The 20,404-nt window shown below is 35.2% G+C and overlaps 1 protein-coding gene across 2 annotated transcripts in view; it reads left to right on the top strand.

The window, feature by feature from the left end:
* STIM2 (stromal interaction molecule 2) overlaps positions 1 to 20,404 on the top strand; it is a 177,950-nt gene that overhangs the window by 106,684 nt on the left and 50,862 nt on the right. For both annotated transcript variants that reach the window (XM_081244656.1, XM_081244657.1), the window contains exon 3: positions 7,418 to 7,532. In XM_081244656.1, the coding sequence (XP_081100782.1) occupies positions 7,418 to 7,532 (115 nt within the window). The remainder of the gene's footprint in view (positions 1 to 7,417; positions 7,533 to 20,404) is intronic.

Here is a 20,404-nt window from a genome sequence, read left to right as displayed (position 1 = left end):
TTTGTTGCCTAGTGTTCAATGTCTTGAAAGCTGGTGTTCCTTACATTTTGTATGGGTTTTTAGTTGTTTTGGGGGAGGATGGTACATCTGGTCTCTATAATTTCATTTGTGGCTGGAAATGTAAGTTCTGACTTACTAAATTTTAGCCAAAAAAAACAGAAGGAGATTTTTTGTTTGTTATGTCTTGAATGCTTATCACTACTTAAAGTGAAATTCACATACTTATGTTAAATTTGAATGACTTACTTTATATATATTACTGATGTTATGCTGATTGGATATAAATTGAATTTATGTGATCTTATGAGTATTGATCACACACAAATTCATGGATGGCAGAAAGACATGTATGTATGTATTTGGGTGTTCAGAGTTCTGGAATCTGAGACCAAATCCTAATGGTAGGTTTTGGCAGAGGAAACTAAGGCCAAAACTTGACTTTGGTCTATCTCTAGTTGGCACAGTACCTACCTGTTTTAACTCCAGTATATATTTTCACCATATATTTGTAAAGCTATGCTTTTTTTTTTTTTTGCATCTTTATTTTTTATTTTTATTTTTTGCTTTATAACAAATTTAATCAGTTATACATATACATATGTTCCCATATCCCCTCCCTTTTGCGTCTCCCTCCCACCCTCCCTATCCCACCCCTCCAGGCGGTCACAAAGCACCGGGCTGATCTCCCTGTGCTATGCGGCTGCTTCCCACTAGCTATCTACCTTACGTTTGGTAGTGTATATATGTCCATTATGCTCTCTTTTTTATCATTATAACTTTGTGAGATATCTTTTACCTTTTATTTTCCAAATGAGAACACAGAAGGTAAGTCATTTTGACTCTTACTTTCGTGTTCTTGTTAATGACAGTACAGTGCTCTTTTTCTTTTTTAAACTAGTGGACAGACTGATGGAATCATGGGTAATTTTGTTAGAGATTTTTGGATTGTGATCAATAATAATCTTGAAGAATAACCATGATATAGGTCATGCATTGGTTTCTGTAAAACAAATGGCAGGCCGACTTCAGTTGATAAAAACATTGTATTTTACAAGTTTCTTTGTAAATTAGTTGTTTGACTCTGACCATGGGTCATCTCTATTAACTGATCCGTCAATTGCACCAGTGTCATAAATAATGGTTAAGTTCTACAATTAGCTTAAAAAAGGCTATGGTCTAGCTTAAATGGTGTTGACAGTAATCGTGGAACCAGTTGAACCCTGAGCTGTTCAGAGAACAGGATCCTAAGGAGGTCATCATTGGATTTATTGTTGCAGGTAAACTGGGGATTGACTGGTGGATTTTTGATGTTGGAAGCTCAGGGAATGGGATTAAGGGCTGAAATGGTACTATGGCAAGACTGCAAGGAGTTACCGTGGTGGGAGGTGGAGCAGAAATGTAAAGTTATGCTTGTATTAAAATGGAGAAACTATCCAAATCAGCCTGAAGTTTTCATTAGCATATAATTTAAATGTTTGAATTTAGGATCTGAAGAAAATGTTTTCAGATGTTAAATAATTATACTGTTTTTTTCATTCTTAACTTTCATGAAAACATATACCAGTTTGCCTGTGTTCTCTTGTGTTTTTGTCATCATCCATCTTAGATGATAAGATCAAAGTTATTAAAACAAGGAATGTCTTAGTATACTAGAAATAGCTCACACTTTTGAGTGTTTACTATATACTGGGCACTGTTCTTTACACATCATATGAAATAAATTAATTTTCACAACCCTTTGACGTGTGACTTTTATTACCGTTTTGCTGATGAGAAAACAGGAGCACAGAGCATAAAGTAACTTACTAAGATCATATGACAAATAGTAGATTTGGGATATCTGTGTGGTCTGGAAACTGAGTCTGTGCTCTCAGTCACTGTGCTGTTTGTTTTAACAATTTGGGGATGAAGAGAGAAACATAGGCAGCTCATGCTTAATTGTTATGTTATCATTTCTGAGAGTTTGGGAATCAATGAATTTTTACAGAATAGCCAGGTTAGGATGGTGGTGAAGAATGTAAATTTTAGAATTATTTAGAATTTACTTTCACTATTAGGTCTTCTAAATAGCTATATACAAAATAGAATAAATTGTTAACCCTCTCATTGCCTTAGCTTTTTCATTTTTAAAAGTTGAGGTTAACAGTAGTTACCTTTCTTGTTATGCATTCTTTCCCCTCTGAAGCATTATGCTAAGCTATTTTAGTATTATTTTCAAGACAGGAAGACCCTGGAACTTTTTTCAAGGAACGCATCTGCTTTGACTGACTCACATATCAGACCTTGGATGATATGTGTTGTTTTGATGACAGGTGTCCTTTGGGAAAGTCTCTGCTTACATTGTCAGTGAAAAGACTGTGGTTTTCCTCTCCATCTCTGTGTTACGTATTTTGTTTCAGAATATATGAAATGGTACTTACGAGTATTGGGCAATCTTTTCTTCATAAATGTCTAAATTCCCCAAAATGTGTATTAATCCTACCAATATAGTTGGGGTGAAACTCATTTATTTAGGCTTTAAACTTCAACAGTAATAACATTAATATGTAAAAAACAATTATTTTGGTTTGAAATATTTTTATTGTCTAATACTTCTGTGCACTATGAACACATTTTTAATTTAATCTTTTTCATAACCATATGTAATGGGCAATTTTATTTTCTTCACTGTACAGAGGAGAAATATGAGGCTATAGAGAATGTAAGTAGTGAAGTCAGATTTTGAATACAGTCTGTCACTTCCAGAGTCTGAGTGCTTAACTATGATGATAAATCATCTCTCCTGGGTTCTGAGGTCTTAAAATTGTGTATTTAAAAATAAAAGAGGAAAGACAGATTTATCATTGTTACATCATGGAAATCAGGACAAGAATTGTATAGCCCGGGCCTCCGGAGTAACTGAGACTGGAAAGTCATTGGGAACTGAGGCAGTTCTGGTGCTGTATCTTTCTGTGTGCTCACTTCTATCTTTTTTATTATTTTCTCTCTCTGCATTTTGGCTTCCTCCATTCTCCTCACCACCTGGCCCACCTTGACTGCTCATAAAATGGTACCTTCAACACAAGTGTCTTTACTACCTTAAAAATCCAGAACCTTGGCCAAATGACCCAACTTTTCATGATCTGATTTGTAGTTTCTTGTGAGATAGAATTCTGTCATCCTGGTCAGGCTCTGGATTATTTTCTTCTGGGTCTGTCCTTTGATCACATAGCTGTGGCGGGGGTGATAGGTTGAGGGAGGGGACACATTCAGGGATCTACACTAATTTTGGTAGGTAGTTCTCAGGGAAAGAGGTAGAGGCTGAATAGTGTTCCAAAATATGTTTATGTTAATATGTATCAGATTTTATTAAGCAGTATCATAAAAATACACAATACAAATATCAATACAAATGCAATAAATAGCATAAAAATAAAACAATAAAAGTAAATACAACAAAAATATGCACAAATACAAAATACAAATATAAAATGCAAAATAATATATATGTTACAGGTACAAGGAACTGAAATCAGTCTTTCAAAAGGTGACTTCCTGTAAGGTTGTGACAGTCAAGGAAAGACTGATGAACTGTTCTCAATTGAAGGAGACTAAAGGGACATATGGACTAAATTTAACACATGGTCCTAGATTGAATCCTTTTGCTACAAAGAATATCGTTGGGGCAACTGCACATATGGAATGTGTTCTGTGGATTAAATAGTAGGGAATATAGAGTATCAGTGTTAATTTCCTAATTTTTGTGGTCATACCATCACTATATAGGATGACATCATGTTTATAGGAAAACGTGCTGAATTATTCAGTGATAATGGGACAACATGCCTGCAACTTATTCCCAAGTGATTCAGTTGGGGGAAAAAAAGCTTTTTGTTTATTCTGCACCCTTTGAAAATATTTCAAAATAAAAAGTAAAAAAGAAAAAAACCCGTAACTTCTTGAAACTAGATATGTAATTTCTTTAATGGTACCAGAATAATTTATATAAAAGAATCATCTGGGTAAATGTTTTTGAAAAGAATATTCAATAGTCATTTATTTATTGAGCATTCCTTTATTTGTATTGTCAGTGCAGACTTTCCTGCAGTGGGTTTGCATAATTGGATATGTTTACTAAGGAACTCTACATTGTTTGCTGTACGTTATTTGAAGATTTACTTCATAGGATTTCAGGTTCTATTTTCAGATTTCTTAAGTCACAGATTTTAATGAATAAGAAGTATTTATAATTTGCTCATGCATTTTCAGTTATTGGTGACTCTTTTTAAAATTTCTTTACTAGCCTCCCCCATTTCTAAAATCTGCAGTTTCCTGTGAAGTTTTAAAAAAGTGTGAACAGTCAGAATTGTCTGCTCCTTTGTAGGATATTGGGAAAATGGTTTAATGGAAGCTAATGGTTTGTATTGTATTTGGTTTAAGTATTTTCCAACTTAGTGTTAAGATAAAGTAATTCTAATTATGGTGCTTTCTAGTCATATTTTATGATCAAAATGTTGAAGATATATTAGATATAGATTATACTTTTGTAATATGAATATACTTCTGTTTTATTTCGAGGGTCATATTTTATTTTATTTTATTTATTTATTTTTGTTTTATGTGGGCCTTTCACTGTTGTGGCCTCTCCCGTTGCAGAGCACAGGCTCTGGACGCGCAGGCTCAGCGGCCATGGCTCACGGGCCCAGCCGCTCCGCGGCATGTGGGATCTTCCCGGACCGGGGCACGAACCTGTGTCCCCTGCATCGGCAGGCAGACTCTCAACCACTGCGCCACCAGGGAAGCCCTCGAGGGTCATATTTTAAAACAGAAGTATGTATTAATTTTTGAATGATAATTCCAGAGAAAACATAATTCAGTGTATTTATTCAGTTTACGCTGAACTTTCTTAGGAGTCAGACAGTTCTTTTACAGCAGATGTACTATAGATATCTTTATAAGCTTTATTTTATTGTCTTTTTTTATATCAATTATTTTATTTTGTTAAGCACATATTTTGATAGATATCTATATACTCATTCTAGGCTTTCTAGAGTAATTCAGTAGCTAGAATGCCACACCTAGTTTATATATGGTAATTAGCTTTATTTTCTGAAATATGTTGATCCTAAAGCCACAGAACTCTACTTCTGGGCTCTCACGTGGTAAAAAGAATTTCCTAGGACATTGTTTTTTTAATGTGTCACATAAATGAAACAGTTGCCATTTGTTCCAACTGACTGGACCATTTCCAAGACAGGCTTCCTCTGTGCTCTGTCAATCATCATGTTTTTCATTCTAGAATTTCTCTCTAACTCTTGGATCTCTTCCAAGATAGGGGCAGTTTCTGAGCATCTCAATGGCAGATACTTTCCAGGTATATCTACAGGTTTCTAAAAATGTCAGTCAGAAGAGGAAGAGAGATGGGCAGAAATAGAAAATGGGAAATAGAAATAGACAGGAGGAGTGGAGGCAGTGAGGCAGGTCCCTTTAAAAATAACTTTATAAAAGGGCATTTAGGGGCTTCCCTGGTGGTGCAGTGGTTGAGAATCTGCCTGCCAGTACAGGGGACACGGGTTCGAGCGCTGGTCCAGGAAGATCCCACATGCTATGGAGCAACTAAGCCCGTGCGCCACAACTGCTGAGCCTGCGCTCTAGAGCTCACGAGCAACAACTACTGAAGCCCGCACGCCTAGAGCCAGTGCTTCACAACAAGAGAAGGACCGAAATGAGAAGCCTGTGCACCGCAGCGAAGAGTAGCCCCTGCTCGCCGCAACTAGAGAAAGCCAGCACACAGCAACAAAGACCCAACACAGCCAAAAATAAACAAATTTAAAAAAAGGGGGGGGCATTTAGGAAAAAAAAGAGTAAGACATTATTTAGAACAATATAATATACAAGTGCTAAAGTGCACCTTCTACATTAGTGCTTTCCAGATTACCTCTATGGTGAAGAACCAGATATTTTGTTACCAGTTCATTATGGATAGGACCTACATGGCAAGTAAATTTACCTCATGCTTGGGGTCAAATTCTTTGAAAGCATTGTCTAATTGCTATAAAGTTTTCTAAATTCTGAAATTTCTTCATTTTTGTGTATATTCTACACCAGTGTCAGTTTGCTGATTGACACTAGTCTGCTGACCACATGCTGAGTAGTGGTTTTTCCTAAAACTTTGTATCTTCATTTGTACCCAAGGTTATTTAGCTTAGAAAAGTGAAATGCTTTTCTCTATATTTCTCTACAGTTATTAAATTTTTCTTTTTTAGTTTCAGTAGAGAACAACTCTACTCAAAAGTAAAATTTGGTCTTTTGTTTGAGGGTGATGTTCATTGTCAGTATATAAAAGTCAGAAAAATATGCCTCTAGGGTTTGGAGCTCTAAGAGATTTCTACTTTCTGCATTATGGATTTCTGAAATAAGCTTTTGTATGATCTTATAATTTTGGAATCAGAAAAAAAATTAATAAAGATACCAAGTAGAACAGTACCAAAGCAAGAAAGATCAGAAATATTGAGGTAGAAAAAGCATAATAATTTATGAAAACTATTAGTTTTATATAATTAGAGTATTGGGTTGATATGGGGAAAGTGTCAAGAGTTAAAGCCTAAAAGATTGTCAGGGACAAGATTGGGAAATGGTATGTAATTCATAAAAAGTTTGCTTTTTATTTGCTAGACAGTGAAGGGCAGTTGGAGAATTTTATATAATGGAGCAATACGGAGTAGGTTGGTTTTTAGCAAAGAAAATTTTTAGTGTTTTCTCTCTGTATATACTTTAAAGTAAGATTAATAGAGGATCTACTTCAGTTTTGTAAAATACTTTAGTTCTAAACACTGTAATCATGTCTTTCAACTATAAGTAATGACTTAAAAGCTAGAACAGAAATACGATGCAGTAATTGAGGTTAGTATTTAGTGTGTTCTGAAATACCCCTGTCACTAAGTATTTGGTAAAAATGTATAATAATTGAGGCAGTACATTATGCTGTTGAGCGTAACCAAACTGCTTGGGTTGGAATCTCAGCTCTGAAATTCATTATTTTTTCAACCTTAGGCAAATTAGTTAACCTCTTTGGGCCTTGGTTTTCTTATCTATAAAATGACAATACATAATACTTTCCTTATAGAACTGTCATGAAGTTAAATGACTGTGTGTGTGTGTAGATATGACATATTTATTATGTAATGTGCAATAGGACCTGATAAATAATGAGCTAAATAAGTACTTTTATTGCTGCTGTTGTTGTTATGATTAGAAGACATCTCATTAAATAAATTTTATAAACATATAAGAATAATGTGAGTATAAAATACCAAACATGCATCAGTTATGATCAGAAAATTACCAGCTGCTGTATTTCACATTTTACTTTTTTCTGTTTATAGAGAATAAAATAATGAATTCAAGAATACTTAACTTAGTGTTTTCTCTTTTATAGTTTATCAGAGAAGATATGAAATATAAAGATGCTACTAATAAACACAGCCATCTGCACAGAGAAGACAAGCATATAACTGTTGAGGATTTATGGAAACGATGGAAAACATCAGAAGGTAAGACTGTTTTAGTGATCTGAATCCCTGAGCTGCTTTTCTGAGCTCACTAATTGCATATGATTTACAAACAAATCAAAATAACATTTCTATGAGGATATTTATATTTTAGTAAATAATTGTTCCATTTTTTATTTTGAAATATGATTTAAATTTTTCTTAGGATTTATTAAAGGTCATCCTGTTTTCAGATATTTTGATACCTTATACTAGAATAAATAAGGTAACGCATGTCTGAGAGCTTAAAGTCATAGAGCATTGTTTCATCTGTTAAATGGCATTATTATAAAAAGGTTTGTCAAATAAACATGTGGATCCCAAAGTTTAATTTTTTTTAGATTTATTAATTTATTTTTGGCTGTGTTGGGTCTTCGTTGCTGCGTGTGGGCTTTTTCTAGTTGCGGCAAGCAGTCTACTCTTCATTGTGGTGTGCGGGCTTCTCACTGCGGTGGTTTCTCTTGTTGTGGAGCACGGGCTCTAGGCGCACGGGCTTCAGTAGTTGTGGCACGCGGGCTCAGTAGTTGTGGTGCACGGCTTAGTTGGTCTGTGGCATGTGGGATCTTCCCAGACCAGGGCTCAAACCCGTGTCCTCTCCATTGGCAGGCGGATTCTTAACCATTGTGCCACCAAGGAGGCCCCACCAAAGTTTTTTTTTTAATTATGGAGAACAGTTCCTAAAGTCTTTAGAAGGCAAAGTCTGTTGATGATAAAGACTGCATGATACAGTTGTGTAATTTATATTTTATTCCTTTTTCTACCCTTAAGTCCTCAAGCTGTCTTACGGATAGTAATTTTTTAGGGCAGGAAAAGTGTATGGCCTAAAACCTCAACTTGATCCCCAATTGTAGAAAGCTACATTAAAAAAAAAGTCTGTTAAGTTTTTTTTTCTTTTTCTTTTTTTAGTAACAGTGTCAAACAAAATGTCTTTTTCCTAATGTTTCTATTCTTTTGTCAAAGTCAAGCAATTATATTGTAGCATATATTTTTCTCTGCCAGTTTGAATAGTGAAATGAAATTAAAAAGAATCTGGGACAGGTTACCAAGTAGGAGTATGAAAAAATTACAAAGTTTACTAGACTGTCAGTGGTAACATTTGGAAATGAGAAAATACAGGAAACTATTCCATCAACTCAGTATTTTTATTAATATAGAAGAAGGTTTGCTTGGGAGGAGAGGGATAAATTGGGAGATAGGGATCGATATATACACACTACTATGTATAAAATAGACAACTAATAAGGACCTACTGTGTAGCACAGGGAACTCTACTCAGTACTCTGTAATGACCTATATGGGAAAAGAATCTAAAAAAGAGTGGATATGTGTATATGAAAACAGATTCACTTTGCTCTACACGTGAAACTAACAACATTGTAAATCAACTATACTTCAATAAAAAAATTTTTTTAAAAAGGTGTTCTTATGTTTTTGTTTTCACTTTCTAAAAGAGGCATCTGATGAAATACTCTGGGAAGAAGAAAAAGAAAGAAGGAAAAAAATACCACTGACTTTAATGAAAGATACATAGACTTAAAAAAAACCTCTCCATTTCCCTTCCCCATATTATTTTAAAGTAATATGAACTTGGGTAGGAATAGAAATAAATGAGTATAAGTTTCATGGGAGAAAGTGCTAGAATGGTCAAAAACTCAGACTATTTATATGAAATATCTCAGCGATATGTAGATATTAGTAAAGGACTTGGAGATCCAGTGGAGTCTATTGCCACTAGTATATTTTAGATTTGGAGTTTGTGGTAAGCTGAATGGAGCCCACAAAACTAACTACATTTGAATGAAGGAAAAAAAAGATTTGACCACTTCTCACCACCTGTTGTGCTACCACCCTGGTTCAGCCCTCATCCCTTTCCTGGATAATTGTGGTAGCTGCCTGAGGGTCTCCTTCTGTATACTTGTGCTCTTTTGAAATTTGTTCTTCACTTAGCAGAGTAATCTATTTAAGATATAAATCAAATTTGCTCAATACCCTGTAATGGCTCAGAGTAAAAGTTAAAATCTTTACAAAGATCTGTAAGGCTCTACATGATCTGTCCTCTCCCGCACCCTCCTCTCTTCCGTTTTCTGTCTTTTCCATTTCTCTCACTCAGTGTGCTCTGCCCAGATGGAATCCTTGCTGCAGGAATGCAGATGTCCTCCTGGCTAGCTCGTTATCTCTTTTTTGGACTCTTCTTTCCTTGAGGCCTACCCTGACACCTCTATTTAAAATTGCAAATTGCAAACCGTGTCCCCCCGACCCCCTCTTGGTTGTTTGGCACCCTTGTTGATCCCTCTTACTTAGCTTCACACTTTCTTTTCCTCATGTCAGGAATCAGCTTCTAAGTTATAATATAATTGACTTATTTGTTATGTTTGTCTCCCTTCTGTCCCCTACCCCTGAAAATGTTAGCCTCAGAAGGCGGGGTGGGGGGAGGTCTTTGTCTATTTTGTTTATTACTGTGTCCCAAATTCAAGGGGATTCTGTCCTTAAACCCCATTTTGATTTCCCACCCTGGTGAGTTTTGTGGGATCTTTTGTGATTTATGAGAATGTTTGTTTGTTTTCTGCTTAGGGTCTTTTCAAGTTGAATAGCTTCTTAAATCTCTTTTTTCCTAGGCTTTCACCTTAATTTCCACCCCCTAAGATTTTACCATTATGGTGGTGAGAAGATTTCCTCCTAAGTCTTCGAAGAGTTGGCCTAAATTATCTGCTTTATGCTTCCTTTTCTCCAAACCCCAGTCTCTCACATACCCTTCTTAGGGGATTAGGGCTTGGGCGGAAGTATCTTAGTAGGGCTCCTACTAAAACCGCTGCATGGGAGGGAAGAGAGAGGAGTTGAGTGAAATTAACCTCTACTAGAAGCTTTATGGTGACCTGATTTATTTTCTCAGTGTCATTTTTCTCAATTGATTTTACCATGTCATACTCTTTTTATTTATTACAGGCTTCATGTAAAAAGGCAGAGCATTGTTAGATCAGTGGTTTTTAAATCATAGCCTGACAAGCCCCAGGTTTCCTGGAGGTATCTCAGGGACAGGGATAAATGTGTAGAGTTCTGCTTTTATCTGGTGTATTCTGTTTCTGTTTAAGATTTCTCTTGGGAAACAAAAAGTAATTCTTCTGAAAAGGTTTCGAAATTGTTGATAAAGAGATTAGAATGCAATAATATGTAATTTAAGGTTGTTTAGTTGTATATGAATATAGGTACATACACACATATATGCACACACATGCATACACACACAACCATACAGTCATACTTTGCCCGTCATTGTTGTGTCTTCAGTGCCTGGAGCAGTGCCTTATTTACTTTGATCTTCAGTAAAGATTTGTCTAATGAATTGAATGAATGAGTGCATAGTGCCCCATGAGCATTGGATTCTCAGTAATTCAGTTCATACTTTGAGTACAGGCATTTCTGCCATAATGAAATATATGCATTCCTGGAAAACTTATGCTTTGCAAAATTATGAACTTAAAAATTAGAATTTATGGGAAAAATCGGGGTGGGAGCAGACTACTGAAAACCTATGCAATGTTGTAATCAGAGCACTAACAGTACTAATAAAAATACAGGTAAAAAAGACGTGTTAAATTCCTAATCAGTAAATACTGTAGTAGATATAGGACTTTACCTTAAAAAATAATTAAAGATAACTTATTAAAAGGAGGTATTAGGTAGGGTTGAAGTTGCTAAATTATGAAGACAAGGGCAATGTGCACAAAGATGAGAACTGAGCAACAAGCATTTCTAAGAGCCTGTGGCCAGATTGAGCTAAAAGGAAGAAGGAATGGCAAGCAGGCATCATGTTCATAGCTTTGTTGTTCTGGTGTTCTTCATACTTTGTATCCATTTGCTGTTACTTGGTGGTGTTAAATGATAACGTGTAAAATTATGTGACTTTTACATTATATTAACATGATTCCTTTTTACCAGTTACAGGTAAGCTAATTCATGTTACAGTAGCAATGAAGCATAATTGGTTGTATCTGTTATGTGCTAAGCAGGCATTGGATCCTGGGTACTAAAGATGAATTAAATGTGTCTCTGGGCTATAAGGAGTAAGTAGCTGAGTGGGAAAAACAGAGTAAACAAATAATTACAACATGTGGTAAAATGTGTAATACTAGAAGTAAGTGTAAGATATGAGGTAGCTCCCTGGAAGGACTAATGAACTCTCTGATAGGATTATACACAGAAGGTGGTGTTTTCGGTAGGCTGTGAGGGTTGACCAGGAGTCCTGGAAGGGGATAAGGAGGTAGACCATAAATGGTAGCCCCCATATAGCTCCTCCTTCAGTTACCTGAAAATTTGCTAGAAATGGAAGTGTAGGTAGCATACTAAAGGAGGCATGTGGGCTTTCAAGCTGTACAAATTTAAATCCTGGCCCTTCTGTTTATGAACATTAAGACTTTTGGCACATTTAATAATTCACTTGTAAAATGCAATTCTTGTGTGATTTAAATGAGTAGTGTAGTAAAAGTGCCTGGCATAATTCCTGGCAACACCTGATAGGCACTAAGTAAGTGTTGACTTACTTACCTTTGTAATAATGCTGAACGAACTAAAATGTTCAGCTCTATTTAAAGTTTTGTAAGGTTTTTGATTCAGTCTCTTAATATTCATCAATAAAATGAATAGATATATTAGACTACATACTCACCATTGTAGTGTGCAATTCTCTGGTTGGTAAAATGTACTTGAGATCTTTATGGAATATTGTCAGTGGGGAAAAAGTAAAGTTGTGTTCCTCAGAAATTGATACTGATCTCATATAGAAAAATTTCAGCGTGACCTGAATGTACTTTTTGTGTGTGTGTGTAGAGAATGCTTGGTTAGTTTGCACATGGCAACAGTTCAATACAAATGAAAGCTATTTAAAAAACTAGTATTAGACTTCAGACAGATTTTGATAAACTGTATCAGTTGTTAAAATTAATGAATGAGCAGTTAAATAGTAGCCAGCTACCTAATGAAGGAAAATATAGATAGAAAATTATTGGTTATGTATAAGATCTAGGGACCATAGTAGATAAAAAAACTGATTAGGTAATGTACTGTTTTTAAAAATGATAACTCATTGGGTTAAATAGTTACTTTAACATGTGACACTCATGAGGTAATCTTTCCATCCTGTTCAGCACAGGTCTTATCTTACCTAAGGTCATTGTGTAATTTTGGGCTTTACAGATTGAATAGACATCTGGAAACCTTGCTGAAGGTTTATTATTATTATTATTGTTTTTTGATTAGAAATTTAAAGGAACTGAAATTGTCTGAGAGAATGAAAGATGTCGGCCTTTAATGATGGATGTTTTGAAGTGTATATAAAGCCTAGCTAGAGATAAATGACTAAGAGTGTTTTCTTTCTGTTTAGGAAAGCAAAAATGTAAATGTTACATAAAGGAAATATAAAGGAAAAGAATTCCTGAATATGGGTGTTAAATTTCTAAAAGTAAGGAGGATTATAACTATTTCCTTTGTATAGATCCTTGATATTCATAAGGATTTTCTTTTGGGTGTGAAAGTATAAATGGATCTCTAAATGTTGATAAAATCTACCAGCTTTTTCATGTGTATGCTGTTGGTTACAATGAGACTGGAATGAAAAAAAATGTAAAAGGATCAGTGCACATTGCTTGACTTTATCAGCAGAGTAACTCAAAATGTAGACCTTATAGATAATAAGGTAGCCATTATCTTTGTGGCGTCCATCAACACAATATTGTATGTTTACAGTAGTAGGCATGGCAGTCACTATGGTGACTGATATTCACTTATACAAGTAAGTATAAGATAAGGCCTTGTTTTCCCAGGAGTTTATGATATTGTTACATGTGCACAGATGAAATGTTAAATAACAGTACAGGAAGGTTTGATTAAATACTAGGTCAGTGGTTCTATTGTGGGAGTTTAAGAGAATGAATAGATTTATTATGAGGAAGTCTTCATTAGGGAGATGACTCTTCAGCAAGATTTTTAAAGAGAGAAAATTTTCTTAGAAGTGAGAAAGAGAGGGATATACATACAGGTTAGCACATTAAAATGAGTAAATGAATAGGTGTAATTCCAGACTTTAGTCCTAAATCCCTCAAATAAGCACAGTTTACAAGTCAGAAATGTAATTATTATTATTATTTATTTATTTATTTTTTGCGGTACACGGGCCTCTCACTGTTGTGGCCTCTCCCGTTGCGGAGCACAGGCTCCGGACGCGCAGGCTCAGCGGCCATGGCTCACGGGCCCAACTGCTCCGCGGCATGTGAGATCTTCCCGGACCGGGGCACGAACCCGTGTCCCCTGCATCGGCGGGCAGACTCTCAACCACTGTGCCACCAGGGAAGCCCAGAAATGTAATTTTTTAGTGTACGAGAGAAGAATAAATCATTGTTTTAATATTTATCTTTTGCTATTAACATGTAGTGCTTAACCTTTCTGTGTCTTGGTTTTGTCATCTGTTAGGGGTAAAGGTTATCTATTACATCAAAGTTTGAGGATGAAATGAATTTGTACATGTGAAGTGCTTAGACTAGTGCCTACTACATAGCAAGTGCTCAATGACTATCTGTTGTTACTATTTTTGTAAGGCAAGTGTGAAGGTGGCACATGGGGGGGATGTTGGAGACTAATATTTCTGAGTTGGGGAATAGTAGAAAATAGGGTTAGTTAGACAGGGAGACCAGACTATTGAGCCTTGATGTTTAAGTCTGATGAACTGCTTTAAGAATGACAAGTAAGATTCCACTGATACACCAGTGCTTACCAAACGATAGTGATTGCCTGGAGGACTGTATTAAGGATGCTTGATCTGTGCCTGGTCTCAATAGCAAAGAAGGATATTACTGTAGAAATTACTGGTTGGCCATATTTACTACGTATGTGGGAGGTGGTGTAGTGTATTTTAACATTTTTATCATCCTTGGACTAAACATTAGGAGCTATTATGGCTTTTTGTTTTAGAAAGTCATATAATATGGAAGAGTTATAGGATGATGAATTCACTATAGGCAGGAAAATCAGCTGTGAGTTTAATGTAATGTGGATTTGAGTGGGAAGAATGAAAATACACAGATACTGAAGACACACAGCTGAAAAATATGTTTTCTGTCCTCCACCTGCCTGTAGTCTATCATTGGAGAAAGTTCTGTTGACAAGTAATTAAAGGATGTGATACTATCTGTAATCAAGATAGGTAGTAGGCACTGTGGGTTAATAGAAAAAGAAGTATGTTAGTCTGCCTGCAGAAGTCAGGTAAGGCCAGAGGAGTTAGTTGTGTATAAAGGGACATTTACTTTTTTTATCTTTTGTCACCCTTCCCTGGGAAGGACTCTACTGGATTAATAGCTTTCGGGATATTTGTAATTAATATAGCACATTTTAAAAACACAAGGCACTTAATATGCTTCAAATGCTTATGCTGTTTTATTAGCCCAGATGTTTAACACTTTTCAACTTTTATACAATACTTTTAGTTCTAGGAGAAGCAGTTGTTAGCCATCTATAGAGGTACTGGGTTTTCATTGGCCACAGAAAGTGGTTTATACAAGGGAAGGCCTGTCCTTGAGGTAAAGTCTGATTTCAGAATGACAGATGTCATTATTTGCACCACTAACAAAAGTCTTTTGTTGTCAAAGTTTCTTTTATGTAGAGAGTAGGTGACACGAACATATTGTTCATTTATTCTATCAACCAACATTTAAGTGTGTTAACATGGGTTTTTTTCTATAACAGTAGCATAAATATTACTTGATCAGTTGGTAAATTGATCATTTTGCAAACACTGCTTTATATTGATCAGGATTGATTTTTGTACTTTGTATAAAGTGTGTTTTTATTCCTTTTAATCAAATAGCTTTCTTTGTATTATATAATTATCCAAATGAATTCAGAGCACTCACAATAAATTGCTAATCTTTCTTCATCTTATTCTATGTTAGTATTTCAGTCTTTCTGTACCCTTAATTTCAGATCTCTTCATCAGGACTGTTTTGGTTTTTATTAGTTTAGTTGTTTTCTTTTCTCTCTCTTTCTCTTTCTCTTTTATTGTAGGCACTCTTCCTCTTTTACTTCAGGATACTTGACTTTTGGAGACTTAGGGTCATTGCATGTACTGATTTTCTGGGATTAGTTATGACTTTTTAATCTATAGAAGATACTTGACTTTGAGATAGCTCTGTCTTCCTTTATAGTTCTTTCTTGGTTTTGTTCTGAAATAGAGACCACCTCTCAGAATAGGATGCAGAGACTGACTGCCTATTACATCTCTCTGTACTTTGGGCTTTAGAAAACTTGACAGTTTCTATTCTGTGTGGACACATGAATTAGATACATTGTGAGCCTTCATTTTTTCTCAAATAACAAAAACCCAACTTTTATATATTCATCATATCATGACGCTTTTCTTATAATTTAAGGAAGTACTATTCTAAAATTGTTTGTGAATTTGCCGTATGGTTTTCTATATTACCTGAATTATTCTACATTTCTCCTCTGCTGTGTTCACAGACTCAAGGGATACCTCAAGTTTGGAGTACAGTAACAGAACCTTCTGCAGAAGGTAAAAATGAGGGCTGTCCACTTTTCACTGTGATGGACTATCTAGAAAACAATAGGCTTTCTTGAACATCTTATTCTTTCCTCCCTTACCCCACCAACTGGGAACCAGTTCCACGTGGATGTGTGTTAAATTTTGCTTTAGTAATCCTTGGTTTGGCAAGGGGTGGGTAGGAGGACTCTGGTTCAAGTTCTGGTTGTTAAAATATATGTTATTGTGGGAGATTCACTATATCAAATTCTGCTTTAGGTGGAACAAATATTTTGTTCCTGCTCTTTTGGATGAAGAACTTGTTCGTTGGTAATAATATTTTCCTCTTCAAAGATGGTCAGTTTTACAAAAATCTTTTCTCAAACAAATTTGATGCTTACCTGGGGCTTTTTTTCAATTCCACTGAATATTACTTAATTTAGAAGCAACTGTAATAGAAATAATGCAAATTACAATGAAAATAAAGATTTCACAGATACTAGATAACCATTTTGATTTGAATATGACTTATTTCTAAATATTCATTTCTATAATTCTGAAACATATACACATAATCTCTTATATTACATATATAAATATGTCTCAGGGAATGTATGATTAAAACATAGGATAAATCACATAGTGTTTATATTATGTCTTAAAAATCTTTTCACTCTGTGGATGGTTATGTATTCAGATAGGGTACAAAGTACAAATAATGTTTATTGTCTAACTTTCTCATCTGGTTAAGGTGCTCTTAAATAAGAGGTCCTTAATAAGCATTCCTCTAATGTTTGGCCAGTCTTCTGTTTCTCTTTCGCTCTGCATCAGTGTGAGTTCTTCCGAGGTGTTGAAAATGGTGGACATTTGGATACTTTTGATTCAAAGTGTTTAAAATCAGCTGCTTACTTACGTTATTAGTTTAAAACTAAGAGTCTAGATCAGTCTAACAAAATGAAACAGCAAATGGCAGTTGCATTGAAGGAAATTAAGTTTTTATTTCCATCATCAATTTTCTTTCCTTACCAGGTAATAGCTAAAAAAAAAAAAAAAAGTATAAAACAGGTGTTTATCACTAGGAGCTTATGGCTGCTTAAGGGCTATGTTCTAAAACAGAAATAACAATATAGAGTTGTGATTCCCTCATATAAAGGTAACATAGTTAGAGTTATATGAATTAAGAGTTCACTAAGAGAAGGAAAAGGAAAGAGAATAGCCCCTTGGGAATACTGCTAATAAGACAAAAGCAAAGGATTAGCTAATGAAGCAAATAATGACCATCAGAGACACGGGAGATGAATCAGGAAGGTGCACTTTCTTGAAAGTCTGTAGAGGAGAGTTTTCAGGAAGTGATGGATGGTTGTATAGTTGAGGGCATAGTCCACCATATTGCAAAGTATCTGCTGAGAGCCCTCATGAAGAATCTTTTTTTAGTTCTCTGTAATAAGAATAGTTGTATTCCTGAGGGGATGATTTGTGCTTATCTTGTGAACCCTGTGACTGATTTTATTTCCTTCTTTGTCTACTTTTTGTAGCTTTTATTAAGGACCGCATTTATATTTGTGTATGCTTTTAGTTTGATTTTATTTCTCTGGTCCATTGACATCCTTCGTGTTTTACTCTCTTTATATTACATGAATCTTTGTAAGTCATTTCTTCTCTCTCTCTGTCTCTCTCACTGGGGGATAGAGAGAGGAGAGATAAAAAGTGGCCAGTAGTGCTAAATAGAGAAATACAATATATTGGAAAAAAGCCATTAGATATGACAAGAAGAAAATCATTAACCTACAGGATATCACTTTAAACATTGGTATGGGGAATTGACTCACATATACACACGGAATAAATCTTAAAAAAGATTTAAGTGGAAGCAACCCACATGTCCATCAGCAGATAAATGGATAAACAAAATGTGGTATACAGTGGATTATTATTCAATCTTAAAAAGTAAGGAAATTCTGACATATGTTACGACATGGATGAACCTTGAAGACATTATGCTAAGTGAAATAAGTCAGTCACAGAAAGGCAAATACAGTATGATTCTGCTTATATGAGATACCTAGAGTAGTCAAAATTATAGAGACAGTAGAATAGTGGTTGCCGGGGGCTAGGGGGAGGGGAATGGGGAGTTATTGGTTAATTGGTACAGAGTTTCCATTTTGCAAGATGAAGGGAGTTGTAGAGTTGGATGGTGGTGATGGTTATACAACAGTATGAATACGTAATACCATTGAACTATACACTTAAAAATGGTTAAGATGGTAAATTTTATGTTATGTGTATTTTGTCAAAATAAAAAATGATTTAAGAGAATGAGTAGATAGGAAGCAGATATATGGGTAACCCCCTATTTAAGGGGTAGGCAAGAAAATGGAGGAAATTGAATGGTAGTTACAAATAGGTAGTATGCTCAAGTAAAGGGTTTTCTTAAGAACTGGTAGATCTGATTATGCTTAAAGAAAAAGGGAAGTACTCTACTGACATTTTACAAAGTTGAACATTTAAAAAAATTTTCATTTCAGCAAGGATTTTGTTCAAAAAGCACTACCACTATGTATAAGAGTTGGAAGTTGGGATTACATCTTAATGTAATAAATGTCAGTATTTATTTTCTTTATGGATAATTATGTTGGTTATGGATTGAAAAGATATTGTTAGGTTAATAAAAAATGAATTAAGCTAAGACAGGCAAGAAACTAGTTGACAGGATAATTCTTCATTGCTAGATGGCACTATCACTAGCCATTTTCAAATCCTTTGCAGAATTTACTTCTCGTGAAGAATTTGAGTGACAGTTCTTTTAAAACAATGTCTTGAACTTTTTTGGAAGGGGATAGAGGTGGCCTAGGAAAAGGGGAAATGGGAGGGTGAGTAACTAGAAAGGGGAGGCCCAAGAAATTCTTTACCCTTTACATATGCTTATTTGTTTGTTTGGTTTCTGAATTATATATTGTAAGAATATAGAATTCTAACATCCTTATTTTCCATGTTTTGACCAGTACCAAATATTTTGTGGCAGAATTTTAATGATAGTGCTACAGCTCTACTACAATGAATAATAATAGGTTTCTGTGTGCTAGCTGCATACCCACTGATCCAGAGCCTGTGACCTTAGCAAAGGTAAGCATATCCCAGATTGCAGTGTGAGATAGTTGAAGATTAATCTGCTTTGGTAGTTGTTTAAATTTCTCTCATCTGTTATTAATGAGCATGCTCAATTGCATGAATCTGACCATGACTTTAGACTGCATTCTTTTTTAGATGTGTTATTGGAAGCTTTTGAAAAAGGGAAGGTTAAGTTTTAAGTTAGTGGATACATGTTTTAGGACTGTGTCTAGATTCTTTGAGTGTTTTTCAGTAATGCCCCAAAAGTAATCACTCTAGTTTCTAATGGAACCTGCACTATATTAAGTACTGGAGGCTGAATTTATCACAAAACTAAACACTTAATAAGTTACTGTGCATAACTGATTGTTCAACATGCTTTGTTGATTGGCTTGAGATTACAGTATACTATGTCTTTTTTTTTTTTTTTTTTTTTTTTTTTTTTTTACTACAGAGCTTTATTTTAAAGTTTGAGCAGTTTGTATGTCTTAATAAGTCTTTTTTTTAGTGGCAGAAGATAAAGAGAGAGACTCAAATTACTTCAAGTAATGGGAAATTTGTTGTAAGGATACTCTGTCATCAATGATTTTATTAATTGCAAGTGACTCACTGGCATTATTCTGGGTTTTGGGGTTAGAGCATTGAGCAAAATAGATATCTTACCTTCATGAAATTAGAACTCTTTTAGGAAGACAGATAATGAACAAGTCTGCATGTGTGTGTGTGTGTGTGTAGATATATACACACTCACAGGACTGCTGGAACAGATTAGTGTTATGATACAAGTAAAGCAGGGTAATACATGGTCGGTGACTAGGTAGGGTGGGGGCTATTTAAGTAACGTAGTCAAGGAGGAACTTCCCAAAGAAGTGATATTTGATTATAGACCTGAGTGATAAGAGAGAGTGAGTCACAGGAAGGTTTGGATGAAGTATATTCCAGGTTTAGAGATCAGCCAGGCTAAGACTCTGAGGCTGAAATGACCTCAAAGTATTTAGGGGACTATAGAAGGCTGGTGTAGCTAGATGGTCATAAGGAATGGGGAGAGTGGTAGGAGACAAGTAAGATCACTGGGATAAACAGGGGCCAGATCTCATAAGGCCTTGAAGGGCCTAATAAAGAATGTGGGATTTATTTTAAGTATAATGTCAGTATACTTACTGAAAGTCTAGCTCCATTTAGGAGTTTTGAGCTAAGTAAGGATGTGTGGTCTGTCTTTTGAAAAGATTATGTAGTTACTGCG

This window comes from Mesoplodon bidens, assembly GCF_964165515.1.
Source record: "Mesoplodon bidens genome assembly, chromosome: 1".
NCBI lineage: Eukaryota > Metazoa > Chordata > Mammalia > Artiodactyla > Ziphiidae > Mesoplodon > Mesoplodon bidens.
This window is presented reverse-complemented; position numbering and strand designations above follow the sequence as displayed.